This window comes from Otolemur garnettii, unplaced genomic scaffold (genome assembly GCF_000181295.1).
Source record: "Otolemur garnettii isolate 467f Iridium unplaced genomic scaffold, OtoGar3 scaffold00097, whole genome shotgun sequence".
NCBI classification, from domain to species: Eukaryota; Metazoa; Chordata; class Mammalia; order Primates; family Galagidae; genus Otolemur; species Otolemur garnettii.
Genome location: NW_003852492.1, coordinates 3,484,147 through 3,498,205, shown reverse-complemented (window position 1 = coordinate 3,498,205; position 14,059 = coordinate 3,484,147). Strand labels below are relative to the sequence as shown.

Below are 14,059 nucleotides of genomic sequence, written 5' to 3'. Positions count from 1 at the left end.
CCTCCCAAGTAGCTGGGACCACAGGTGCCCACCATAACGCCCAGCTATTTTTTGGTTGCAGCCGCCATTGTTGTTTGGCGGGCCTGGGCTGGATTCGAACCTGCCACCTTAGGTATATGTGGCTGGTGCATTAGCCACTTGAGCCACAGGTGCTGAGCCCCTAATCAGGTCTTTTTTCTTTTCAGACAATTGATTTGTCAATTTGGTGGCTACTGTTTGAATTACTATGCAGCAGATTTGAAATAAATCACAGCCTGCACATTCTTTTTGGAAAGCATGAGCAAATTCTGCCTGGTTTTAGAGGAAAATTCCAGGATTTGTATCAGTCTACAGAAGCTAATGTATTACAGTTGAATGGGTAATACCATTGTAGGAGTTAATCGAATTTCGGCCTGAAGACTTAGATTTGGGGATTTTTGCAGTCTGAACTTTTTACCTGAGATGAAGTCGTATTGAGGAATTTGACTTTATTCAAGTCTGTGTCTCTTTTGCAGGGTGTGAGGAGTGTAATAACGCACATTCTTCAGTGTGCCCGAAGCATGGCCCCTTGCATCCCATCCCCAACCGGCCTGTGCTCACCCGAGCCAGAGCCAGCCTCCCTCTGGTTCTCTACATAGACAGGTTCCTCGGAGGAGTGTTCTCCAAAAGGCGCATTCCCAAGCGCACGCAGTTTGGCCCCGTGGAGGGCCCCCTCGTGCGGGGGTCCGAGCTGAAAGACTGTTACATTCATCTGAAGGTAATTTATGCTTTGTCATGGTTCACCCGTGTTCCTTTAATGGTTTTTCCAGGAGCATTCAATTTTCTGCTGAGTCTCTTATTTCAATTTCATAGCTGTTGTTTGCTAGCGCTTTTCTTTCTGTGCTTAATTTGTTTTAAGTGGAAGCTTTCTCTCTCACCAATAAACTGGAGATTGCAATTTTAGGTTATGAATAATTCTGAGAGCTGTAGTCCTGAGGGTCTATAATAGTTTGTTACGGCTACTGTAATAAAATACCACAGACTGGGAGGCTTAAACACCAGAAATTTATTTTCTCGTGGTCCTGGAGGCTGGAAGGCCTAGAGCAAGGTTTTTTGGTAGGGTGTTTTTTTCTTTTTGGTTTTTGGCTGGGGCTGGGTTTGAACCCACCATTTCTGGCATATGGGGCCAGTGCCCTACGCCTTGAGCCACAGGCTCCACCCTAGATGGCCGCCATCTTGCCGTGTCTTCACAGGGTCCTTCTCTGGCTGGTCTGTGTCCTAATCTACTCTTGTTACAAGGGCCTGTCACACTGGATTAGGGCTCAGCCTAATGATCTCATTTCAGTTTCATTACCCTTTCAGAGGCCCTATCTCCAAACACAGTCATGTTCTGAGTTAGGCCTTCAACGTGAATTCGAAGGAGAGACACAATTTAGCCTGTATTGGGGCTTTGACAGCCACTGTCTTTTTTTTCCCCACCTTCTTTCTTTTTTGAAAAAATAACTTTAGAATACGGGTGGCGCCTGTGGCTCAAAGGAGTAGGGCGCTGGCCCCATATGCCAGAGGTGGTGGGTTCAAACCCAGCCCCAGCCAAAAACTGCAAAAAAACCCCCAAAGCTTTAGAATACAAAGAAGATTATGTGGATTTTATGTAATTTGCTATGTGCTGGTAATGTTTGCAGGGAAACCACTTCAATTTTGTAACAAGTCTCTCCTTTTGAATCTTTCATTTAAAAAATAAAGTTCAGTACACAGTGAAGTATTTATATTGGTCTCTGTTCTTTACATCTGATGGTTTTGCTTCCATCCAAGCCTCCCTGCCATCCACTTCTAGGATAGCTATTCCAAAAACTAAGTTGCTAAGAACTAAGACAGGGCAATGAGAAGGGCACATATTTGGGACGTGTTTTTCGACAAGTCCGTTGCTGTCGTGGTGCTGATTTCTTTGGTGAGTGCTGAAGATCCCCAAGCAAGAATATTGCTTTCTAAAGAGAAATGCTTTCCCTGGGCTGCCCATTATAAAGGATGCCTTTGAATCCCGAAAGGAGGCAAGTTGTAATGAACCGGAGAGTATTCTGCTTGTACTTTCTGGCTTATTTATACCCTTTTTTGTCATGTTAGTTTTGTGAAATGCTAATAAAGCCATGCAGTTAGATTGTTAGTGTTCAGATCTTACCAGGCAATTCTCTTCCCTTACGGGCGAGGCCTCAGAAAGTATCTTTTCTCTTTTACATGAGGCAGGTCACAATGTCAGTATCTTTCTAGAGAGAAAGGGAAGAGTCAGGATTTATGGTTCATTTAGGGAGCGGTGGTTTATATATTATGACGTGCGTGCATATCCTACTGAAGGTTTTGTTTTTGTGGTGTGGCTTTTTACTTTCTCTTTGGTTACAGGTTTCTCTTGATAAAGGGGACAGAAAAGATAGGGATTTGCATGAAGACCTATGGTTTGAGCTGTCTGATGAGACCCTGTGTAACTGGATGATGTTTGTACGCCCAGCCCAGAATCACCTGGAGCAGAACCTGGTGGCTTACCAGTACGGCCACCATGTGTATTACACGACGATAAAGAACGTGGAGCCCAAGCAGGAGCTGAAGGTACAGTGCTGGGTTCACGGTGCGATTTGTGAGCAATGGCGACGACTTAGGGTTTTTCCTAAGTTTTTTTCCCTTAAAGTGGGATTGTTAGAAAAGTGGTTCTTTTCCTGGTAATTTACTTATTTATCGAGCAGCTGAATAAGTAAAGAGAAGCTACACAAATCCTATCTTTGGAACTGTCAACTAGGTCATCTATAAGTCCCAAATAAAATGTGTAAAAGGAAATTCCTATCCCACACCATCTATCCTAACAAATTCTTGTTTTTCTTTTTCCTTTTTTTTTTTTTTTGAGACACAGTCTTACTTTGTTGCCCTTGGTAGAGTGCTGTGGTGTCACAGCTCACAGCAACCTCAAACTCTTGGGCTTAAGTGATTCTCTTGACTCAGTTTTTCTATTTTAGTAGAGCTGGGGGTCTCACTCTTTTGCTGAGGCTGCTCTTGAACTTGTTAGCTCACGTAATTCACCCAGAGTGCTAGGATTATAGGTGTGAGCCACAAGCGATTCTCTTGCCTCAGCCTCCCAAGTAGCTGGGACTGCAGGTGCCAGCCACAAGTTGTGCCCAGCTGTTTTTTGGTTGTAATTCATTGTTGTTTGGCAGGCCAGGGCTGGATTTGAACCCGCCAGCTCTGGTGTATGTGGCTGGCACCTTAGTCACTTGAGCTACAGGTGCTGAGCTGCCAATAAGTTCTTGATAAGAAAAAAACTGAAGTAGGGTGGCGCCCATAGCTCAGTGGGTAGGGCGCTGGCCACATACACTGAAGCTGGCAGGTTCAAGCCCAGATTGGGCCTGCTAAACAACAATGACAACTGCAACAACAAAAAAAATAGCGTGGTGTTGTGGCGGGTGCCTGTAGTTCCAACTACTTGGGAGGCTAAGGCAAGAGAATTGCTTAAGCCCAAGAGTTTGAGGTTGCTGTGAGTTGTGACGCCATGGTATTCTACCTAGGGCAACATAGTGACCTCTAAACTTACTATATTGACCTCTAACCTTACTATACCCACATGGAGAAAAGAACAAATGCCAGGGTTAGATTTTATATGGAGGAGGAAACAAATAGTAAAAATAATTAAATTTTTTTTCTCAACATTAATAGTTTTAAAAGCTGTTAAAGGCTCGGCGCCTATAGCTCAACAGGCTAAGGCGCCAGCCACGTACACCTAAGGTGGCGGGTTCGAATCCCCAGCCCGGACCCGCCAAACAACAATGACGGCTGCAACCAAAAAATAGCCGGGCGTTGTGGCGGGCGCCTGTGGTCCCAGCTACTTGGGAGGCAGAGGCAGGAGACTCGCTTGAGCCCAGGAGTTGGAGGTTGCTGTGAGCTGTAATGCCACGGCACTCTACCCAGGGGGACAGCTGGAGGCTCTGTCTCAAAAAAATAAAAAAATAAAAAAATAAAAGCTGTTAAAATAACTATTAGCTACTATTTTGTTAAGTTAACAAAAATAGATACAGTAAAATGAATAAGAGGGGTTTTAAAAAGAGGGATATTAATTATATTATAGTGCTTTAAAATAATCAACAAGATGGCTACTTTATTTTTGTTGAAGGAGCTATTTCAGACTTAGTCATAGTTTTTAAATTACATCACACTTGCACATATACAGCAAGGCACGCTTAAGTGAAATAAACTGGTTGGGGTATAAACTGCTTTGTGCACTCTTTTTTTTTTTTTTTTTATCTTGCCATGGATGTGGGTGCCCTTCTGTGTGCTGTCATCTTCTGTGTCTTCAGGAGTGTCGCTGCTGCTACTGTAGTTCTAAAATAAATGCTTCATAATTGCCCGTGGGGTGTTGCCTCAAACCAGGGGTGGCCTTTCTGCAAGTTTTGACACTGCTTTCCCATTTGACTGAACTCATCTATGCCTTTTCCCTCAATTGAATTGTCTGTATCCTTGGTAGTTAAGTGGTTTTTGATTGAGTCAGTGGGAAGTGTCTGACAATTTGCTATCTGATGCCTTAATGAGAGGCCCTGCAGGCTGTGCGCCAGCCTCAGATTGCTTTGAAATTTCTTTTGTTTATTCTGAGGAAAATGGCAAATTTTTCAGGCCTATTTTTGCATCACTTGGCATCAACTCATGGAGTGCCAGTAGGCTCACAGTGAATGAGGTGAAAGAGAACTAAGAACTTGGCCAGGTTTGTGCAAGAACGGGGAGCAAGGAAGTGAGAGCCGTGTCCTGGACACAGATGCAGGATGCCGTAGACTATGGGACATATTCTGATTTCTGAAACGCTGAAATATAAAGAAAGGAAAAATATGTCCTGGAATTGATGGGTTAGAGTAGAATTCGGGATAGTCAAATGCTATAAACCACCTTTTAAAAGTAGAAACCCGGCCATAGTTAAGTAAATTATAGAATACAGACTCTACAGAATATTATCCCACAGTTCAAAGATGAAGTCTCTATTAATATTTCTATATATTTAAAATTATGTTCCTTAAAATTATAGATGATCGGTTGGTTTAGTGATTGATATATAGAACGCCAGCCGTGTTTCAGACACTAGGAGAAGACAGACTGGCTTCCTACGGTCAGGGATCTTGTATTCTAGAGGAAAAATAGAAAGATGTGAACAAGCAAATGAGATCCCAGAGGGGTAAGTGCCAGCAAATGACAGGAAAGGGACCAGTTCAGGGTTTAGGTGTGTTTAGGGGAGGCCTTGCTGGCTGCGCACTGTGGAACAAGAAGGGCCAGCACAGCAGAGAGTGGGGACGGGGTGAGGAAAGGAGCCCTGTACTCCTGGGGGTGAGACGCAGGGGCAAAGGCACCGGGTGGGAAGGAGCTGGCAGCAGAGCCTCAGACCCTCTCGGCTGGACAGTGGGCAAGACAGCATGATGTGGACTGGGGCTGGGAAGTCACGGAGCCCTTGGACATCGTCATTGAGCATTTAAGATTTATCGTGAAATGAGAAGCCGTTGCCTGTATGACGAGATCTGGTTGTTTTTCATCAATACAGACATGCCTGTTTGTTGTACATATTTTGGGGCCTGTGTAATGATTAAATCAAGGTACCTGGGATTTAAGGAGGTCACTCTGGCTCCTGTGTAGATTGTGGGAAAAGGGTGAGTGGGAGGCTAGTTAGAGCATTGGTTAGAGCTAGTTAGAGCAACAGGCAACTGATGGTGCTGGTTGTGCATCTGGGCAGCAGAAGCAGAAATGGCGAACATCTCAGGAGCAGCCGCCCTTGCTAAAGGCTACAGAAGCAAGTGGAGACATCAAAGACAACTTTTGGGTGGAAGGTATTTGCTGAGCTGTGGAAGATTAGCCGGGGTGGAAGTGTGAGTTGGGAGGTATCAGAATTCCACGCTGGACAGGTTAAGTTTGAGCTGATGTGAAACATCCAGAAAGCCGAGTCACAGTCACCCAGAGGAGCAGAGAAGGAGGGTGTGGCATGGAGATCTTGATGTGGGGGTCGTTAGCACGGATTGAGTTGGAAAGGGATATGATTACCTGCGTTTAAAATCAGAAGGCCTTGGACTTGGACTACACTTTTGAGGAACACTAATATTTAGAAGTTAGGGAGAAGAAGAAAGCCAGAGAAGGAGAGTGAGCAGGAACAGCCAGCAGGTGGAGGGGGAAAGCCAAGCGGAGTGTGGTGGGATCTGGAACAGTCTGCTGGTTATCCCAGTCAGAGCTGTTTGGTGGCTGCCACTAACAATTACAATTGTGTACAAACCTGTGTTTAATACAGATTAAAAATCAGGGCAGGCTGTTTATTTAGATGAAGTGACTTTGGGATATAATTCCTATGAAGTTGTTATAATAGCAAAACAATTTTCTAAAGAGGAAAAAGAAAACATGCAGTGTGCCTCGGCAAATGGACTTCTGACTGTGGTCTGCTGGAAGGGTATAGCAGGCCAGACTCACGGCATGATTTTTTTTAATGAGCTGTGGAAAAGCCTGGATTGTTTCATATAAGCCGGAGAAAAAAACTTATGCATGCAAAGAACATCTGGTAATGTAGTTCTTGATTATATATACTTGCTTGGTTCTTGCAGGTGTGGTACGCTGCCTCCTATGCTGAGTTCGTGAACCAGAAAATTCATGACATTTCTGAGGAAGAAAGGAAAGGTGATTGGACATTTATATTTTACATTTTCTATATGAATTTTAAATTGTATATATTACATCTTTGATCATCCTCTAAATTTTCTGTCTCACTATATTTCAGCAGATATTCCAGTAGGTTTTTTAGAGCTGTACATCTCCATCTAATTCTCCATCAAATTATAATGACATATTAACATTTCTTTCCTGGGTGCTGGAAAATAGTATTTAATATAATGAAAACCTCCAAATGCCAAATTAGAAACCTAGATCAGAGGGTGATTCCTATCTCTGAGGATAGAGCAAGCCGGCCTTGGCTTTGTTTTTAATGTAAATGTTACTGCAGTATAATCTGCATGTGGAAAGGTACACAGACCAGAGGTAGACGGCTTGATGGACTTTCACAAAGGGAACGCACCTTTGAAACCTGTACCCAGATCAAGACGGGACATTACCGGTGTCCTAGAAGTCCCTTGTGCCTTCTAATTCTCACGCCCAAGTATAATTACTCTTCTGACTTCCAGTGCCACACATAAGATGTGCTTTTAATAGAACTGTGGATAAACAGAATCACATGACACGTACATTTTTTGTGTCTGTGGCACCTTCTGCTCAGCGTGGTATTTGGGAGAGTCACTCACATTGTTGTACATACTTGTGATTTCCTCATTCCCATTGTTTGATGTTCTCTTGTGTGAATGTAAAACGAGTCATTTGTCCATTTGACTGTAGACCTTGTGAGGTGCGGTTCTAGCACTGACCACCCACAATGAGGTCAGACTTCACAGGTTAAGGCACAGCCTTCACTCTCTTCAGACACTGGCTGCAAACTCTGTGCTTCCCAAGCCACACATGCTTCTGACCAGCTACCTACAACACAGGGGCTCCCAGTAGCCCCTCAGGTTTAATTATTCAGCAGAATGACTCACAAAACTCAGAGAAGTACTGTACTTAACAATTACAGTTTTATCATAAAAGATAGCTTCCGGACCAGCCCAGTGACGAGATGAGGTAGGGTGAGTTCTGGGTCAGTCCCAGAGTGAAGCTTCCACAGCCTCTGGATGTGTCTCCATCCTGACATCAGTGACATACAATTACCAACCATAGACCGTCTCCTGGGCTTTGGTGTCTGCAGTTTTTATTGAGGTATCATCATATCGGCATGACTGCCTGAATCACTGGGCAGGAGAATGAACTCAAATCACCAGCTCCTGATCCTCTTCCCCTCCCCTCTGGGAGGTCAGGCTGATATGGCCTGGTTCAAAGCCCCAGTCTTCTAATCACCTCATTGGGCTTTTGGCAAAACCCACTCACCCTCAGTCATCTCATTAGAACAAACTTGAGTATGGTGAAGGGCCCACCCAGAATAACAAAGACATTCATATTACTTGGGAAATTCCAGTGATTTAGGCATTACCTCCCAGCATCCAGGGACAAAAACCAGCCAGATTTTTTATTGTACGACAGAATTGCTTCTAGTTTTTGGCTATTTTGAAGAGTGTTACTATAACCATTCTTACATACGTACTTTAGGGAACATGTGTGCACGTTTCTGTTGGTGTCCATCTGGGAGGGAGTGGAATTAATTGCTAGATCATTTGGTATGCAAATACTTTATTAGATACTTCTGAACATTTTGTTAAAGTGATTATACTGGACATTGACTTTGCAGTCATTTGTGGGAAAGTAAACCCTCAGAGTATAAAACTTGGGTCTGAATCACTAGGTTATCTGAATGCAGATTTCTTTTGTAGTATTTTTTTGTCTTTCCAGTGTGGTGAGGGGTGTGTGTGTGTGTGTGTCTATGTATTTAGGGGAGGAAGAGAGTGGTATAAAGGTGTTTGTTCTTTTGATGTCTTGTATAAATGTACCAGAAAATAAGATCCTAAAAAAATAACTCTTTGCCAAATTTTAACCTTTGATTTTTATGACAAAACGGTAATGCAAATAGCAGATACTGTCTAATTGTGAACTCGTGGGTGCCAGTGAGGTGAGAGTGGTGGGGATGGCAGGCATTTCTGTTTGATTGGTGTCTATTGATCATCAGCCTTTATAATTTCTCTCTTGTGACTAGTTCTTCGAGAGCAAGAGAAGAATTGGCCCTGCTATGAATGCAACCGCCGATTTATAAGCTCGGAGCAGCTGCAGCAGCATCTTAATTCTCATGATGAGAAACTGGATGTGTTTAGCAGGTATAGATGAAGGGGAATGGCCCCAGCATAGTTTTCGAAGGCTCAGAATCATTTCTGTATGTATTGTGTGTAAGCAAATCAGTGTCTCCACGTGTGTTGGTGAGCATATGTATGTGCACAGGGGACCAGGTGGGATGCTGAGAGAGACGTCCTGTCATTTCTCTTCTCTCCTGCCTTTCACTTACCATTTTCCCTTTTCCAACACAACCAATGCCAAGCAATGGGAGGTCCTCTCACCTCTCTTTTAACTAGAGATTCTGAAATAGGCACATTTGAGATAGCATGTATCTTTAAAATAATCTACATCTCTGCTTTTCAGACTTTTTCCAGCAGTGATTCTTTTATCAAACTAAATCATATATTTAATTCTATTCTATAAAAAAGGTAAATGAGGGGAGAATCTTAAAGGATAGAGTGAGCAGGGGCTGGACCAGGTAGGGCCTTATGAGTAACACTAAGAAACTTGGGCTTTATTCTAAAAGATCACTCTGGATAAAAAGGACACCGGGTTAGCTTAGAGTAAAACTGAAGATAAGGAGTCCAGTCAGAAGTTACTGCAACAGTTCAGGTGAGGAACAAGGGTTGTTTGGAAAGGGTAGTACCAATGCCCCAGATATAGAGTTGCAAACTTTTAAAGGGAGGGTTGGAAAGAGAGGAGACAGGCTGGGATAGCAGCTAAATAGGAAATTGGACATTCTAGGGAAGTACCATACAATTGCCGGCAACATTAGTGCTCACTTGAAGTTCATGGTCACGGAAAGCCAGTGAGACCACCAGCATGGCTGGGTATTGTTCTGCAGCTTCATTCAGCGGCAGTCGGCCTGGTGCAGAGTGGGCTGAGGATTGGACCATGCATGGTCATGGCTTTGCCAAGTGCAGACAGTGCACAGAGAAAATAATGGAACAGCAGTGGGGCTGGGAATTGAGAGTGTGTACTAGGGAGTGATCATAGTAGGTGACTTTGGAGTTTATGCGTGGAAAAAAGGGAGGGAAAGCATCAGGGGATCCAGGACCACACATGAGTGATAGGAAGGTTGGCCTGGAGATTCTAGCGACATTGAAGGGCTCTTGATCTGGGTATGAGAGAGAGATAGTGTCAGAGCGGGCTGTGCATGGAATTGGGGGAATAAAGGTTCGTGTGGATGTTAGGATCTGGGGTATGACCACAAGAGTAAATGTCTCAGGATGGGGCCAGTGGGCACAGTGAGCTTTAAGTCATTCCTAAGACTCGGCTCATGGTATTTTGTACGTTGTATTGTGGTTCTGCATTTATTGCCTGCTGCTTCTAAAATCCATCCTGTTTAACTGGATGTCTTTAGAGTCTAGCACAGTGCCTGATACAAAATAGATAAAATGTCAGTTAGCCAGCTTTTGAAAGATATTTGAGATAATTAGGAAAATTTGAATTTTGACAAGATATGATACTATCAGATATTTTTTAGGTGTGAGATGGTATTGTGGCCATAATATAGAGAGTCCTTATGATTTAGAGACACATACTGAAATATTTACAGATACAATGATGTTTGGGATTTCCTCCAAAGCTGTGTGTGTGGGGTGGGGGCACTGGTGGGGATATTGATGGAAGATCAGCCATGACTTGATGATCAGTGTTGAAACTGGGTTATAGGTACATTGGGCTCATCATGCTGTTCTCTGCATTTGCCTAGGTTCAGAATTCTCCATCAGAAAGAATCTTTTAGAAGTTCCTGAAAATATATATATAATATTTGTTAAATTGTTGAATAGATGCGTGGAAGGATAAAGCATGATATAATTGATATTATACACCCCCCCAACTCTAAAAGAAGTTTGCATGACATACTTTCTGGGTCTCTTTCATAAAGAAATTTTTGTGTGTTACAAATACATTAAAGGGATAAAATTTAATTGATGTTTACAGGCATGTTATGTAATCATGTTAATGCATGTTATGTAATCAGAAGTTTGTTCTGATTTTTCAGAAGCTTATCATAAAACAAGAAAGTTCTTTGAATTTTAGCCACATTGCTTGGGAGGAGTATGAGGTGTGGGTAGCAGAGGAGAGGGAGTATGGCCGTAGCTTGCCTTAGATGATGTCTCCTGGGGACAGGGACACGCTCTAAGACGCAGCAGGTTCTGTCCTATCTGCAGTTCTTACATCATTTCAGAAGTAAGATGTTGTCAAAGCTGTGAATTTTTATACTTCTTTTCTTCAGAATAATTTAAGACATCTCTTTGAGCGATAGGGAGGGCAAAGAGGAGACATTCAGAAAGCATCTAGTAGCAAAACAGTTGTTTCCATTAGAGCAAAGACTCAGGGAAAGCAGGACAGCCAGAACACGTCAAAATCTGGGCTTAGTCGGGATCACTCGGGACACTTTTGTTATGGAGTGTTAAATAACACCATGATTTGTAACCCAATCTCTTGTCCCCAGAACGAGAGGCAGAGGAAGAGGACGAGGCAAGAGGCGCTTTGGTCCAGGTCGACGTCCAGGGCGGCCTCCAAAATTTATCCGCCTGGAAATAACCAGTGAAAATGGGGAAAAGAGTGACGATGGGACACAGGTACTGGGGACCGGACAGAGCTCCCCTAGAGGCCCAGGTCCCTTCCTCGATGTCAAAACAGGCCTTTCCTATTAGAGCGTTGCTGCCTGTTAATTAAAGTGTGATTGAAGGATGGCAAAAGAATGTATTTTCAAGTCTTAACTTCCAAAGAAAACCCCAACTTGCTGCCCTTCATGAAGATTTGAAATTGACCCGAGATACCTGGGGTGGGCTTTGCTTAAACAACGAAGTTATTGATGTTCCAAAAAACCTGTATCTCCATCTTTTCCTGGTTTCCATCTTTCCTGGTCTGTAATTTCTCATAGTTTTTGCATTTTGTGCATAGTTACCTAATTAACTTTCCCAGAAGGAGGGTATTTTTTTCTGAGCATTATGAATCTAGTCATTCAGAAATAAGCGGCAATTCTAAATCCGAGTTGACAGTCTTCCTTTCAGCGCTGACCTCTGTCTGGGCAGGAAAATAATCCCAGGTTATTGCAAATTTCAGGACTTGCTGCATTTTCCCATAAAGGAACAGTTTGATGAGGCTGAACCAGCTACTCTGAACGGGTTGGATCCCCCAGAGCAGAGCAGCATCCCAATCCCTCAGCTGCCGCAGGACTCGCAGTCTTCCCTGGACCCTGAGCCGGAAACCCACACGCTGCACGTGCAGCCGCAGCACGAGGAGAGCGCGGTGCCTGCCCCGAGCGCGCTGACCGCTGACGACATGCGCAGAGCCAAGCGCATCCGGGTGAGTGGGCGCGCGCGCTGCTCGGGGCCGCCGGGCTTCCTCCCGCCCGCAGCCGGTCCGCGCTGTCCTCACGCCTGGCCACCATCCGCTTTGGAATCTTGCGTGTAGTCTGCCACGTGCTCGGTCCCCTAATTTTGGAAGAAATTATTAACGTCTCTATGTCCTATGACCAGGTAGGCCGGCGTGGCTGGTCCTAGACTCTGTCAATTTAGTAGTCACGCAGGAGCCTGGCTTTCGGCAGCTTGTGTGCTTAGCACGTGTGTCCTTAAAGGAGGGTAGCTGTGTGCATCTCGAAGTTCACAGGTTGGAGATGAAGAAATGAACACATTTAATTGTAACCATTATATTTTAAACAGACTAATGTGTGCCTGATCCTAGCTCTCAAGTTAATTTTAGGTAACTAAATTTGCTTGTCTACGGTTTCCAAGGGGAGACTGGCAAGTGTCATTACTCATCAATGCACAGGGACCTCCGTCCAGGTTGACAAGGGCAGGTGTAATCCACACACCTGGGGACAGCTTGAGCTAAAGCTTTAGGTTGGAAACCGGTCAATATCTCGCGTGTTGTGACCTGTGTCTTGGCTTCAGATCGTGTGGCTGCAGGGCTTCTGTGACTTCCAATTCAGATATGTTTTCTCTTATTATTTCACAAACAGCCTTTGAGTGTGGAAAACAAAATGGCTTTGTGTGATGAGTGTGCTTATAAAAAACAATGACTTGACAGGCAGCTGAGCACATAGAGATTTCTATTGGTACTTTATACATAGATGAAAAAGACTCTAACTTCTCAGATGTCATGATTTTTAGATGCATGATCATTTTAGCTTATGTTTATTTTGGATTTCTTATTTGCCTGTAGGCTAGAAGGGACCTTGAAAAATAGTCTAGTCCATGCCCTCGTGTAAAAATACTTTCAAATATTGATAGCTATATGATAGCTTTGAGGGACTTGTAAGCGCTCCGAGGTTAAAAAGCCTTGATGAGGGCCTTGTGATTGAAGTATATAAAACTTTTGGCTCAGTGTATGTTTTTTCAAAAGGATATGTAAACCTATAGAAATATAGACCAGAAAGGAAAAAAGCTATGAATTAATATCTTCGTCTCATTCTACTTTGTTTCTCAGTCTATACTTCCTTCTCTTGCTCAATTACTGTCTTTTCTGCTTTCGCCATTTTGATTTTTCACCAAGTTCAGAGAAATGGCTTGCTAGATTTGAAAGAAAAAACTAAAGCCCACATGTTATAGTGAAGTCGCAGGCGTTCAAGTACAGTCTAGCTATAATTGTATTTGTATTCCTGAATGAGTTGGGTTACTGGTTTTGTTAGAAGGTTTCTTATGGCAAAGCCAGAGCCGTGTGTATGTGGCTTTTGGAGGTCAGTCTTAGTTGAGCTATTTTGTTTCTTTCTTCTCACACATTCTAAGAAGTAGGGCTATGTATTTTTTCATCTTTTCTATCCAGGTTGGTAATGACCAACTGAAGGGAAGTCTTCCAATCCAATTGGTAATGTAACTATTTTTCTCTCCTCTAATGCTGCCTGCTCAGTTGGAGCTGCAGGTAGGTTTGTTTCCTGTGTTTCCCATAACAGAATGTCACTTAAGTGTTTGCCTGACCTGCTGTTTTTTGCAACCTGTACTTACTAAATCCTGGTAGAAATTACAATTTGGTTGCCACAGTAAATGCAATTTAATGAATAATGTTAATTTATTTGCAAACAGATCAATGAGTAAATCGTGGGCTGCTGATTCCTCAGATACAAAATGAAGGGTAGGACTAAGTGATCTCCAAGGTCCCTTCCAGCACTGAAACCATTGAGTGACTCATGCAGTGGTTTTAAGTTCTAACTGTGTATTCCGCACGGTGGTAGGTGCACTCTAGGGGCTTATAGTCGAAACAAGTAGTCAACAGGAAGGTACTTTACATGTAAGGGTTAAATGTAAAGGGATCTCTTGAAATTGCTACAGAAAGTTGGAAGAATGAAAGGCCAAAA

The 14,059-nt window shown here is 43.3% G+C and overlaps 1 protein-coding gene across 1 annotated transcript in view; it reads left to right on the top strand.

The window, feature by feature from the left end:
• PRDM10 (PR/SET domain 10) overlaps positions 1-14,059 on the top strand; it is an 80,444-nt gene that overhangs the window by 46,521 nt on the left and 19,864 nt on the right. Inside the window, exons 6-11 of the mRNA XM_003795902.2 lie at positions 495-736; positions 2,353-2,556; positions 6,555-6,627; positions 8,678-8,795; positions 11,213-11,342; positions 11,830-12,072. Coding sequence (XP_003795950.1) covers positions 495-736; positions 2,353-2,556; positions 6,555-6,627; positions 8,678-8,795; positions 11,213-11,342; positions 11,830-12,072 — 1,010 coding nt within the window. The remainder of the gene's footprint in view (positions 1-494; positions 737-2,352; positions 2,557-6,554; positions 6,628-8,677; positions 8,796-11,212; positions 11,343-11,829; positions 12,073-14,059) is intronic.